Genomic DNA, 13,818 nt, shown 5'->3' with positions numbered 1-13,818 from the left:
TAGGTTCAGTTGTCGTTGGTCTGAGTTGAGCCTTTTGTTAGAATACCGGTCCGGCTGAACTGGGCCATGAACTTGGGCACCAGTATAGCTGGTGTGCAGGCCAAACTGTGGAAAGTGGGCAGGTGGAAGCACAGGTTCCTTAGAGGCTGATGTACAGGAAGTGAACAAGCAGAAGCAAAAGTACATGTGAGGTCAGAGTGTAGGAACAGTGTAGACCACAGTTCTTTGGCAGTGATGCCTAGGCAGCCAGCCAGCTGCTGGGAGCAACTTCCCATGTCTGCCTTGGTCCTAAATAAATCCCCTGAGCCATTTCCTTGTGGGTGCATTTTCACAGTTATTCTATATCAAGGTTCATGGCTTGCAGGATCTTGGATTTGTAGACAGCCAAGTTTGATTTGGGAACTTTTAAGGACGTGGGCAGGACAGTAGGAACAGAAGTAAAAGTTAGTGTACATGATACTGCCTCCCACCCAGGATCTACAAAATTCATAAATTCTGCAGGATATAGACAGCTGCCCCTTGTTAGTATCTGTTATTACATCTGTGCTCTGGGAGAGGGAGGGCTGGCCAGTTCTCTTCCTCTCCCTTCTCTGAAGAGCTGCCATTGTTGTCAGGAGAGGGGAGATAGTCCAGTGAGGTGGTGACGGGGTGGTTGGGCAGGAGAAGGGGGAACGAACACAGGAGAATAGGGGAGAGATTGTAAGAGTGGGCAGAGGAGAGGAGAGTGTGCTAGAGGAAGGGGGAAAGGTGACAATGACCAGGAAGAAGGGGGAGCAGTGAAAGAGAGATCTCAGGATACATGGGGGATGAGAGAGCGCGCAGAAGTGCAGGGTGGTGGAGAATGCAGACGGAAGACAGAGGAGAGAGAGCTAAGGGGGAAGGATGAGAAAGCACAGGAACAAGGAGGAGAGAGTACAGGATGAGAGGGAAGAGGATAGGTTGATTGAGGAGAGGGCTAGTATAGCACTGGGGTGAACATGAGAGATCAGCTTAGCATTGCTGGTGAGGCCTAGTCTTTCAGGTTGCAGGTTGTCAGCCTCTTTCTCCCTTCGTGCCTGTATGCAGAAGCACTGCTGGATGGCATCATGAACACAATTACTTTCCCACAAAAGGAAAGAAATTATGCCAGGTGACAAAGTTGTTAATTCAAGGATATTTGGCATGGCACATTGAGATCTAACAACCTGCTGTAAAAAAATTCCTTCCTACAGCAGCAAAATACATGGCTAACTCAAGGGCATTGTATTCTCAGGCAAGAGATGGGTCTCCCACATATACTTCACCCGGTCTCCCATCCCCAGCACCCCTTCCCGGGTACCCCCAGCTCCGTGCTCCGTCTCCCTGCTCTCTTCCCTGCTTAAGGTTTAAGTAAACGTGCATTAGCCCTTGACTTCATGTATCTCGCTTTTGTTTTTTTACCACAGTTATTCACTTGTTATTACTTATTCTAGGAATCTCACCCTGGTCATTACCCACTTTGACCATTACTAACTCTTGTTTGTGGCAATCCCCTGTTTGATGTAACCCTTGTTCGATGTAATCTAACCTTGTTTGATGTAATCCGATGTGATATGTCTTTTGTTGAACGTCGGTATAGAAAAGTATTAAATAAATAAATAAATATACCTGCAGAGACATTCCAGCAAGTGATAACCAGTTCCTGTATTAGCTCATGGATCAAAGCATTTCTACTGCTAACTGGAAAAAAGAAAAAAACAAACAAACCTGGCCTGGCGCCCACAGTGCAGCAGCCTGTGTAACAGCAGGCTGTAATAATGCGTGTGTGAGAAACAAGACACACAGTACAGAAGCATCAACAGCTGACTGCTGACTGAACTGGACAACGGCATCCTGTGTCCATCGTGTATCCAAGAGCCATTCTTCGGTTACCAGTATTCCCAGGGAAGCACTAGGTAGGCGGATGGGGGGGAGGACCCATTCAAATTCACTCCCTCCCTTTGAGGCGCCTGGGAATGACCCTCCCCTTAAGAAGTTTTCTAACAGTGCTCTCCTGAGAGTCTGGAGGCAGTCGTGTATCATTTCTGGAGAGTTAGGAGGTGGTAGCGCTTACCTTCTGCTGGTACTTTTCAGGCCCAGTCAGAGGGAACAGGCTAACCCAGCCCGGGATTCCTGACCAGGGTCAGGAGGGTGGTCCTGTCAGTCTCCTCCATGGTTTGCCTACCCCTCTGGGTCGTTTTGGGGGATTTTGAGATTTTTGTGGTAGGAGCCTCATTGGATACCTGGACCTTTCTCGGATTCAGGACACGGGAACTCTGTGTCTGGGATGCCCAGGGATAGGGAAGACCTGCCCTAGGGGTGGTGACCCGTTGTGAGGAGTATTCAGTTAAGGAAAAAGGGACATTCAGGCAGATGCTATACCGTGTGCTGGCAGCAGTGCATGGCTCAACCCGCAATTGGATGAGCGTCCATAACCCCGATGTAAAATGGGGGTAAGCACGTCCAATCGCAAGCGTAGGTAATAGCGCTCATCTGTTTCCCCTCCCCGCCCATGCAAAAAAAAAAAAAAATGAGCAGAAAATACTGCTTTTCTGTACTTCCTCCGACTTAATATCGTGGCCATATTAAGTCAGAGGAACAACAAAATTATAATGTCCGTCCCCCCCCAAAAAAAAGGTGCCAGTGGTCAGGTTAGGAAAAGGGATGCTCAATTAACTAGCGTCCATTTTCCTACCCTGTGGCTGTGCAGAGGAAGGAAAACGGACACTCTAAAACTGAGCGTCTGTTTTCCTAAGTGGCTGACAGCCACCTCTCCCGAGCACTCACTGCCAAGGAGGTGCTAGGGGCGCGCAGTTTCCCCTAGCGCCTCCTTATTACCACGGCAGCCCCGGAGAGGTGGATCTGCACGCGTTAAGGAGGCGGGCACTCAAACATGAGCCTGCCTTTAACTCACACTGATATAGCATCGGCCTGATTAAGTTTAACCATCCAGGAGGAAAAGTTTTGGCTGCCCCTTCCTGCTTGCATAGGAGCAGGATAAGAAACCTGTATCCAGGGATCCTTCCCCTAAGGGATCCAGAGGTGAGACTGAGTCTGTATAATCCTGAGGAAGTGGGAGAAACTGTTAACAGTGAGTACAGGAACCGTAAAGGTCCTGGAGGACACCTATCCCGGGTCTTCAGCCTCCGGGAGGGGAGAGAGAAAGTTTACTCCCTGTATAAGGACAGCAGTTTTCACCAGCTTGGAAGGGGATTTCCTGACCAGCTCAAAGGTTATCCTGCCCACTAGGATCTCCTTTTCACATAATCCAGGTGGGTGCCCAATTAAGACTCCTGCACAGAGGGAGGAAAAGCATTGTAAAAAAAAAATAAAAAAAAGACTGTGGTGCTGGAAACATATTTATTGTGCCATCTGCAACTACTTTATTCAGTAAATGTACATTTGGACAGTAACCCAGTGCATCCAGCATTTTTATTTGGGTGCTCGGCGCTCACATAGAAGAAGAGATTTCCCCTGTCCCAGGGATAACACGAAGGTTATCAGCCATCCCTGCACTGGGACCCGAAAGGAACCTTCTCCCCCCCCAAGCAGAAGGATCCACACAGAAAAGCGCTAGGCAGGGTTCCTGCCCCAAAGAACTTACAAATACTTTTATGGCCCCCAACCGTGCAGGATACGCAAACGGGGTGGGGTTACTGTCACTTCTGGCCAAAGTGAGGGATCACTGGCTTGGGTGCTGGAAAATCCTACTCGTTTGGTAGCTTGGCTTATCATCGGGCTATATACCAGGGTTATAATAAATATTCTAGTACTACTGGTTGGTCTCTCCTTTGTCTATATTCGCACACATGTTTCCTGGTGGTTTCTTTAGTGGTTGTAACAAGAGTAGAGGAAAAGATTGGAACGAGCATAGTTGGAAGAGGGAGATGAGGGGGAGAGAGAGCACAGGAGAAAGATGGAGATAATGAGGGAATGGGGAAGGAGGAGGAGGAAGAAGGAGAGACAGAAAACAAAAGGGAGAATGGAGGAAAGAGAGAAAAAAAAGAGTGCTGACAGATAGACTGCCAGAAAGAGGGTGACAGATCTGAAACACAAATGAAACAAGGAGGACCACACCAAACAGAGAACGAGAGAGACAAGGAGACAGGAGCTCAAACCAGAGACTAAATAAATAAAGGTTGGAAATAATTTTGAACAGATCAAATGTAAAACATCCTGAGGCCCAATTCAAAGTATTATGATCTGGGAAGTTAGGAAGCTGCTGAATTTAATTGATGGACTTGGCTTTATCTGGTGCACAGTTCCTTTCTGTGCTGAAAGCTTTGCTTGTTTCTTGCTGTCCTTATAGAGTGTGTGAATTGGAGTGGAGGAGTAGCCTGGTGGTTTGCACTGCTGCTCTGGGGAAACTTGGGCAAGACATTCCCCATCAATCAGAGTTAATAATGCATGTGGTTATGGAAATTTGTAAGTTACCACTTTGCATAGGTATTATCACATGGCCAACTTAGTGTGCAAATCCCTATTTTTCACATGCTGCACTAAGGAAGGAAGGAGGGAGGGAGGGAGAGAGAGAGAGAGAATGAATGAATCTACAAGGCTCTCATAGCAGTTCAGTATTTATTTCTCTATAGGAGGGCCACCTGATAGGTCGAGGTGAGGTGTTAGTGGTGGTTTAGGGGCCAGTCTCGCATTTACAGTAAGACATACGAACAGCACAGTACACCTTGGTGAAGATTTGACGTCATTTGGAGTGAGGAAAGTCTCACAAATGTGAAATTTCTAGTATGTTCTCTCACCCTAGCTTGATGGACTCTTAAACAAGGTATCATCAAGCTAGAGTGAGAGAACATAGTACAAATTTTCATCTTTTTGAGACTTTCCTCACTCTAAATGACGTCAAATCTTCACTGAGTTGTACTGTGCTGTTCGTACACTTTATTTTAAATGCAAAACTGGCCCCTAAACCACCACTAACACCTCACCTCGACCTATCAGTTGGCCCTCCTATAGAGATATAAATAGGTGCACACAGTGAGGCTCTTCCTGGAGGCTGTCTCTCACTTTCTTCCCTCTCTCTTCCCAAGCCCAGAAATGGCTAAAATGCAACTCCAAAAATGTATCACAAATTGCATTATGGCCATTTCAGATATATCACACAGTTTAATGCCAGCAAAAAAACTGTAGTTATATCCAGCATTAAAACCATGCAATAGCATGTGTTATGCCATCACACAGCACAACATAGCCCCTAATTTTACTAAAACCCACCCAAACTCCTCCCTCAATCCCAGCCCCCTCAAAAATGTGCATTCACACCATGCGCTACGATACTTTTCACATGCGTTATGGCAATAACACACGCGTTAACGCCATAACGCATTTTGATAAATGATCCTATTAGATTGTAAGCCCTCCGGGGGACAGGGAACTACCTCTGGTATCTGAATGTATCCTGCTCTGAATTACCTCAAAGGTGGAATATAAATCAAACAAAAAAAAATAGGAAGATCAACCTTCAAAGCTATTTACGCAGGCAGATAGCAATTTACACAGGTTAATTGTCTGTCTGAAAACTGACACTGAAACCACATTTAGAGGAAGTGTTTTTAGGTCAGGGGAGGATAATAATGCACGTAGACTGCATTTTCAAATATGTGTGGGGGGGTTATGAGCCTCTACAAATGCAAACCACGCATTATGCAGCTCGAGCTTGCCTTTCTTAGGAATGCTAACACCGGTATCCTGTCTTATTGCAGGGAACATTTGCACAGGACAGGGCTCAATTCCAGCTGCTGGGTAAAAGACCAGGGCTCACACCAAGTTCAGCCCGAGATCAGATCTCCAGGAGGATGAACCCAAACGCATACCACCAATACTTATCTGACTGTCCAGAGTTTATGTCTCTCTCGGCGTCCTCAAGTGTACAGTTCAACAGCCCCCAAATCGCTGGGAACAAAGAGGTCCGTATTCAGCCACTGTCTGCGGGACAAACAGATTTACCAGACTCAGCTCCTCCCAGTTTCGCCCCTGTCTTAGCCAGTCAAGTTTTAGCCAGATAAAAAGTTATCCGGCTAGAATTCAGCCAGATAACTGCCCAGATATTCACTTAGCAAGAAAACTTTTGAGTTATCCGGCCAAATGCTTCTGAATATGGACCACAATATGTAGTTCCCAGCAATCCCTTTTTGGGTACTTGCCAGGTTCTTATGGCCTGGATTGGCCACGGTTGGAAACAGGATGCTGGGCTTGATGGATCCTTGGTCTGACCCAGCATGGCATGTTCTTATGTTCTTAATCTCTGAGGACTAATCCAGTTCCTTGGGTGAGGGGGGGAGGTTGTAGTTCTTACAGCAGACCTTTCAGGTTTTGCCCAGCTTTGACCTAGCGGCGCCTCCCTGTGGCCAGAGCTCCAGCCTCCCACACCAGCAATCCACTGGATCAAGGCCAGACAGAGTTTTTTGTTTTGTCCTTACAGTGGTACATTATTTTCCATGAAGAAAGCACCCGCATGAAAGAAAATAAAAAACAGGTGGAAATGTCCCTGGGTACTTTACAAAGCGAAAGCACACATGGACTTTCAATTTAAATGTTGGCGCGAAGCCTGTGGGTTAAAAGAACACATTATATTTTGTCCCGACGCAGACAGCTTAAACATTGCCACCACAAAGCACCCGTAGGTATTAGGAAAGTAGATTATTACACATTTTCCCCTCGTCTCCCTATGACCTTGCTCACTGACATCATCAACATTAAATGATTAAATTGGTTATATATTTTGTACATTAGTTCTAGAAGCGAGGGGTGAGGAGAAGAAATACGAGTATGTGTGTGCCTAGGGGGCAGTGGGCCTATGGGCCCAAGCCCCGTGTCTTTTAATTACCTAGCGATGCCCCTGCCTAGGCATATGAAACAATTGCCAAGAAGCTCTTGAACTCGTTCCGATCGAGGTGGTACCGTGGTGAAGAGACCTAGTGGATGGAAACAGCAGCCTTCTGGTCTGGAGGCAGCAGTTCCCCCATTCAGCCAAAAGGAGGTGCTCCCGTTGGCTGAGCTGTAGCAGGCTCTGTTATCCTTCCTCAGTGGCAATTATTTTCTTTCATCATTTGAGCGAAGCTTCGTCACATATTTCTCCCTCCATAACAACTGGTTGACCCCACCACCACCACTACCACCACCAAAAAAGCAAACAGACGCAAGCAAACATCATATCAGGGCAATTCTGAAACCCTGCAAGCTGATTTTGAAATTCTTGGTCCAGTGGGGACCAGGGGTACAAAAGCACCTGCAAAGCAGTAACCCCGCCCCCTCCTGACTCACTCCCTTCAGCTGCGAGAAAATGGGAGGGTGGTTTTCAGCCCGGGGAATATAAATCCATTGTTACTTGGGCGAGTCCTTTTGCAAAATGTCTTCCTCCTGACAGGAATATCAGTTTACTGAGTTGTGACAGGCAAAGAAGGAATCTGAGTTCCAGGAATTGAAATCCCTGATGGGAAAAGCTGTGGGAGCTGTGTTGTGTTTCCTCGGTGGTAGCTATTATTTCTCATCGTTATTGGGGAGGATTCATCAAAGCAGTCCTATTCTGTGGCTTAGGGTCAGAGGGACAGAATAATCAAATACAGCTGGAAAATAATCCACCTCGGACTTTAAGGCAGCAAATAGCGAGTTTCTGAGAAGAAAAATCTGAAGTTTTAAAGGAAAACTTCAAACAGTCCCTGAAGAAGAGGATGGTCTGGGCTTCTCTGCTACTTGTTTTTATAATATGGCTTTGTAGCTTAAAGATACTAAAAAAAACCTGGTTAATGGCAGGCTCGTGTAATTGCTTTGGAAGAAAAATTTGACCTATTTGCATGTTGCTAACGAATCTTTGCCGCCTTACCTAGTACAGTCATTGGTGGTTAGTACAGTACGGAGGGGATGGCTTTTGTTAGGAACCTTTAAGGACTTTCATGGGAGAAATCTTACTGTTTGCCTGTGACCGGTAATCCCCAGTTTACCCCAGGTACGGTATATAAAGGATTCCACGCATTACACAAGCAGAATATTGTTAATATACAACCATTTTTTAACTTTCAGTCAGGTGGGATGTAAAATTTCCAATACTGTTGTCAATGTTTGTATTTTCATAAACGTGACTATTTTGCATATTTTCAGCTGCATAGTTATGCCTTGATGTTGAAACCATCAGGGGATAAGGAATTGCAAAATCCTCCATGTCAAAGATTGGTATATTAATTTGAAAATAAAATCATGTATCTATAACAATATTGTACAAATGTTTACATAATAACTCTTCATATGTAATCTTTAAAACTTTGGCTTATGTCTGGTCACGCGATTTATTATGTGAATTGACAGATGATGATACAGTATGTATGTATATGACAATCTCATTAAGCATGCACTAATTAGCATAATACACTGGGAAATTAATTTTAGAATTTTGCATAGAATTGTTTTTCGGCCCAGTAAAGCTTATGCGGCTAAGATTGCAACTTCAGATTGTTTATTTATTTATTTATTTGTTTATTTATCTATTTAAACGTTTTTATATACTGCAAAAATGGGGCAGTAATCTGTCCGTCTAAGCGGCTTACAGAGGTCACATACATAATAAAAACATAAATAATAAAGACATTACACTCAAATTATAATGCTTTAGTATACAACAATGAATAAAAGTAAATAAAAGTGAAACTTATGTAATCTGAGTACATTAATTTGCTATCTTGTAAGCTGTTGTGAAGAGAGAGGTTTTTAATAGTTTTTTTAATTCTTTTGTATTTGAAGTTAGACGAATCCCTTTAGGGATGGAATTCCACAGAGTCGGGCCTGCAACTGAAAAAGCTTGTTTACGTGTAAGGTCCAGATGTGCGAGTTTTATTAAGGGCACTTCAAGAATACATTTATCCATTGAATGGAGCTGCTGAGTTGGTTTTTAGATTCTTAGTAGAGTGCAGAGCCATATAGATGTAGGATTGTAGATTAAGTTGTCGATTATGGTGAGGATTTTAAAAGAGACTCGATAAGAGATTGGTAACCAATGAAGATGTTGTAGAGTTGGGGTAATATGGTCCCTGCAAGAGATATTGTACAAAAGACGAGCTGTGGTATTTTGAATAAGTTGGAGTGGATATTGGTAATCCTAGGTATAGGGAATTACAGTAATCTAGACTCGGTAGGATGAGTGCTTGCATTAAAGATCGAAAGTCTGTTGGGAACAGTAAAGGTTTGAGTTTTTTCAACATTTGAAGTTGTGAAATGATTTTTTTACTATTGTTGATATGTTATTGGACATGGATAGTCTAGAATCAATGATTGTGCCTAAGTTTTTGGCATGAGGTTTTATTGCTAGTATTTGTCCTTCAAAAATGAAATCCTTCGTTGGTTGGTGGATCGAATCAGGAACTGTAGAAAGGTAAATTAGTTCTGTTTTTGACATGTTTAATTTTAATCTACTGTGAGATAACCAGATTTTTATGGTAGATAAATATAATTGCAAGGGTGAAAAAGTCTTTTTCCAGGAGTCAGTGAATGGAATAATGAACTGGATGTCATCGGCATAGATTTTAAATGACAAGTCAAGTCCGGATAGGAGGTGGCATAATGGCAAGAGATAGATATTAAAAAGAATCACAGAAAGTGAAGATCCTTGCGGGACACCAGATTTTGTAGTGTACCAATCAGATTTTGTAGATCCTAGTGTTATTCTTTGTTGGTGTTCTTTGATAAAGGAAGTGAACCATTGTAATACTGTGCCTGTAATACCTATTTGTTTGAGGTTTTGTAGTAGTATATCATGATTTAAAGTGTCAAAGGCTGCCGAGATGTCGAGCAGAACCATAATGTAATTTGTATTTGAATCAAAGCCTCTAAGAATTGTATCGAATGATGAAAGAAGTAAAGATTCTGTGCTATGTCCTTTCCTGAATTCGTGTTGATTAGCATGTAGTAAGTTGTTGTCCTGTATATAGTCAGAGAGTTGACGAAGTACAGCGGATTCCATAATTTTGGCCGAAAGCATCATTTATGCACTGTTTATGGGGCTGTTCTGCTATACAATGATTCTGACAAAGCTTACTACATTATTTTATGACCTTGTTTACCGGTACATTCCCAGGGTCGGCGGCATTTTGTTTACTTGGCCATGAAAGCTCAGATTCTGTTATTAAGAAAGCTAATAAGATGCTTTTGGTTAAGGGTTGTCTTGTAGCTGTCAGGCTTATATTAGTCAAATGGTTAGACACTTCGTGCCCGGACTCAATGTTAGACTTGTTTTTACTGGAATGGAAGTCAGTGAATGCTGGCTCCAAGAAGAAGCAGGTGTTCTTTCAGCAAACTTGGATGACGTCTCTGAAATCTTTGCCTCCAGAACTGAAGGACAAGGTTCGTTAATATGAGATAGTATGGATGGACTTCTTTATAATACTTGATTACCCATCTATGATGTTTTAATGCTTGGAGCAGAGCATGAGATTCAGTTTAAGATATGTAACCCTTTCAGAACTGTTCCTTTGACTTCACAATCGATGACGCAAAGTTTGGGGAAGGGGAGGGAATGGAGTGGGGTTTTTGATTGTTCTGCTTTGTATTTGTTCCTTGAATATTCTTCATGATGTATGGAAACTGCAATGACCTGTTACTAAACAATTTGTTGATAGTTAATAAAAAGATTATTAACAAAAAGAAGCAAAAAGACAGAGAGAAAGGAAAAAACAGTATTGTGTCTTTAAAATACTTAAATAAAGGAAAACTTCAGCGCTCAAAGTTCCCTTACAGAATGCCAGGATGCAGAGGTCTACCTTAACTCTAATAGACTAAGAAGGAACAGGAGTAACAGTTCACTTTTCTCCAGGCATCCTGTCTTCCAGCATCTTCTCACTGCTTCTCTTACCATGAAAGGTGCAAGCCATTAGGTTATTTACTGAGCTAGTAACATGACATCATTAGCACATTTTGAGCTTGTGAAGGAGTATACACAAGAAAACCCAGAAGATCTTAAAGGACCTGGTCCACAGATTGGTCCAATCCACCTTAAGCCTCAGACAACAGGGGAATCATGGTTTAGATGGAGCCTGCTGGGAAAGTAGATATCTAACCAGGCCCAGGAGAGAGTAGGAGGCTCCAGGGAATGAAGGAACGTAAAGGAGGCCCAGACCGAGAGACTCTTAAGTATTATATTATTTCTTGGGTTGTAAACTGCAAAGGAGCGCAGAGCTGTTTTCTTTTTCATTTGTGTAATATTAAAGTTCATGAAAATACAGCCAGAGCCCAGCCTGCGTCTGTTCTCTGGCCATTCTGACAGCATGCAGTGCCACGGAGCTCTTTGGGCGTTTCCTCAGCAGGGCACATGGCACTGCTTGAATGCCATCCCCCTGTTGTTTATCATTTTGGATCCCTTTGTGCTATTGTGTCTTCTAGGAGACTGGTACGAGCGGCTGTACCCTCTGATACTTACGCTGAAGGACTGCATGGAAGAAGTGGTGGAGCGGGCGAAAACGTCCATGACCTTCGTCCTGCTGCAGGAGCTTGCCTGTGGCTTGCCCCAGTGCTTGCTGCTCACCCTCAGAAGAGATGTAGTCTTCAGTCAAGCAGTAGGTGCTTTTCACATTATGCTGTTCTTCTGTACCTATTTCTAGATTTATGGCCATGATTATAATGCCACAAACCACTACACACAGAAAATGTCTTAGCAATTATATTCTTGTTTTTGTAAAATATGCTTTACTCTATTTTTTTTTGGTTTTGTTAGCCTGTATTTGTTAGGCCAAGGCTAAGAAGCAGGTAAAAATAAGAACTATTGTCATAAATTTGACTTGGTATTTAGTTATCATTGGACTATCATAAAAATTATCCAGACATGATAGTATACTTGAGTTTTCAACTTCAAATAAATCCCTTTTTTTTTTTTAGATGTGTTTGAGTCCTGTGGGGACCCGAAAACTCTTGTACAGCGTAATCTCTGGATAATCTTTACGTTGGTCCAGTAAAGATTTTTGCATGCACAACCTGCAAGGAACAAATTATTTACAAGACCAATTAGATCACCACACTATTTAGAAAGTACTTTTAAAAAACCCCACCAAAATCAACATATTTTTTATATCATTATATTTTGATAAGATGATTTGTTTTTTTTTTATAAAATATGCCAGATTGTTGGGATACTCCTATTTATTTATGTTTTTGTTAAGTTAGGTCTTCACAGATAAAAAGTTGTATTGTAGAGATCGATATTCATACCACAAAAATCAAATTTCCCACCCGGCTGACTTTCAAAACTTTATCTGGGTGAAAAGAGGTCGGACAGGGATTAAGCTTAGCTGAGTAGCGGTGATATTGGGTGCTCCCTCCTAAATCTACTTGGCGCGTCTGGTCCAACAAAACATGGCATTAGAGCTATCTGTTTAATTTCACCTGGGTAACTTTAGGAGAGTATGTTAAAACAACAGAATTACCCGGGTAATTTCCCGCTTATTGCCCTGCTGAAATTTGACCTCCTAGAGGCCGATATTCAGTGCTACTTAGCCAGTTCAGTGGCAGTGGCTGAACACCCAGCTCCATTCAGTCACCAGCACTCAGCCGGATCAGTACTTAACCGGATAAGTGGTGGGCAGGAACTGTGCATTTCGGGGAGAAAGTAAGGCTATTAAACTAGAGGGTTTGGAAGCCCTGACCCTTAACCGAGTGAACTGGGTCGAGCTGGTGAAACAAGCAATGGCGTCAGCTCGCGTTCCTTTTAAAATCCTCCTGCTTACTTAGTAGAAGCAGTATTTGCGGGCACAGGCGCACACCCAATTAAACCCGAGCACACGCGTGCGCGCAGCCAGGCTGTTTTATGACATGTGTGCATACGCTATAAAATGGCCATGTCCCCTGAGCGCGGGCTGGCGAACATTCGCACAAGCGCGCCCACGCCCCGCTTTGAAAGTTACCGCCATGGGGCAGATTTTCAAAGGGGTACACGCGTACCCCCCCCCCCCCCCCCGAAAACCTGCCCCAAGCTTAAGCTTAATGCACGATGCAGTAAGCTTAACAACATGCAGAATGTGCCGTTGTGTTACCATGACTATGTCAAAGTCATGGGAAATGCCATGGTAACCCTTGAGGTGTCCAACAGCTCAGGTTTTTCCCATGCTAAGTGGCCTGAAGTGAAAGGGCCAGGTAGTACAGGGATCTTCCCCCTTGCCCCCTCCCCCACCACAAGACAATAATTGCAGGCCCTCCCAACCCCCGTGGATAGACCTCTCCACCCCAGAGTCTTTCAAGATGCCTCCAGGCCCATTAATCCCACCCAAACTCCCCGTACTGGACTGTGGGCCCCAAAACCTTTGGAGACAGGAAGGAGCAGGTCTCCCCTCCTGACAGTCCAGGTACCCAAATCAAAATGACACGTGTGATGACCACGTGCCAAAGCCCGCGGGCCGTACACTGGAATGTGGGGATTTGGAGGCACTGCGGGACCTGGAGGTCCTCTAGGGGTTGGGCGGGAAAAGGGTGACCAGCATTATTTCGTTGGGAGTGGGAGGAATATAGCCAGCCTCAAGGCATAAAGGAGATGCAGCCTCGGAGGTGGGCCCAGCCTCAGGAGGTGGGCAAAAATTAGGTGCCATATGGCTAAAATGGTAAGCACACTTCCTCACACACATGCAGATTATGCATGTTACCAGCTTTAGTTCGTGGGCATTAGGCGATGAGGGCATTAATGCCCATTGAATGAACGCTTCATGTTCTTAATTAAGTTGTTCCTAGAACTCCCCCCTGAACATCAGGGAACACTTTGTTTCTATGTATTCATTTATTATTCAGATTTATTACCTGCCTCTTTGAATAAGAAATTCAACCAAGGTGGGGTTTAGGGTA

General features: G+C 43.9%; 1 protein-coding gene across 5 annotated transcripts in view; it reads left to right on the top strand.

Annotated features, from left to right (window-relative positions):
- INPP4B (inositol polyphosphate-4-phosphatase type II B) overlaps nucleotides 1–13,818 on the top strand; it is a 1,386,300-nt gene that overhangs the window by 1,257,570 nt on the left and 114,912 nt on the right. For all 5 annotated transcript variants that reach the window (XM_029598221.1, XM_029598061.1, XM_029598140.1 and 2 more), the window contains one exon: nucleotides 11,377–11,549. In XM_029598221.1, the coding sequence (XP_029454081.1) occupies nucleotides 11,377–11,549 (173 nt within the window). The remainder of the gene's footprint in view (nucleotides 1–11,376; nucleotides 11,550–13,818) is intronic.

This window comes from Rhinatrema bivittatum, chromosome 1, assembly GCF_901001135.1.
Source record: "Rhinatrema bivittatum chromosome 1, aRhiBiv1.1, whole genome shotgun sequence".
NCBI lineage: Eukaryota > Metazoa > Chordata > Amphibia > Gymnophiona > Rhinatrematidae > Rhinatrema > Rhinatrema bivittatum.
The sequence above is the reverse complement of the archived record's forward strand: the minus strand, read 5'-3'. Positions and strand labels throughout refer to the sequence as shown.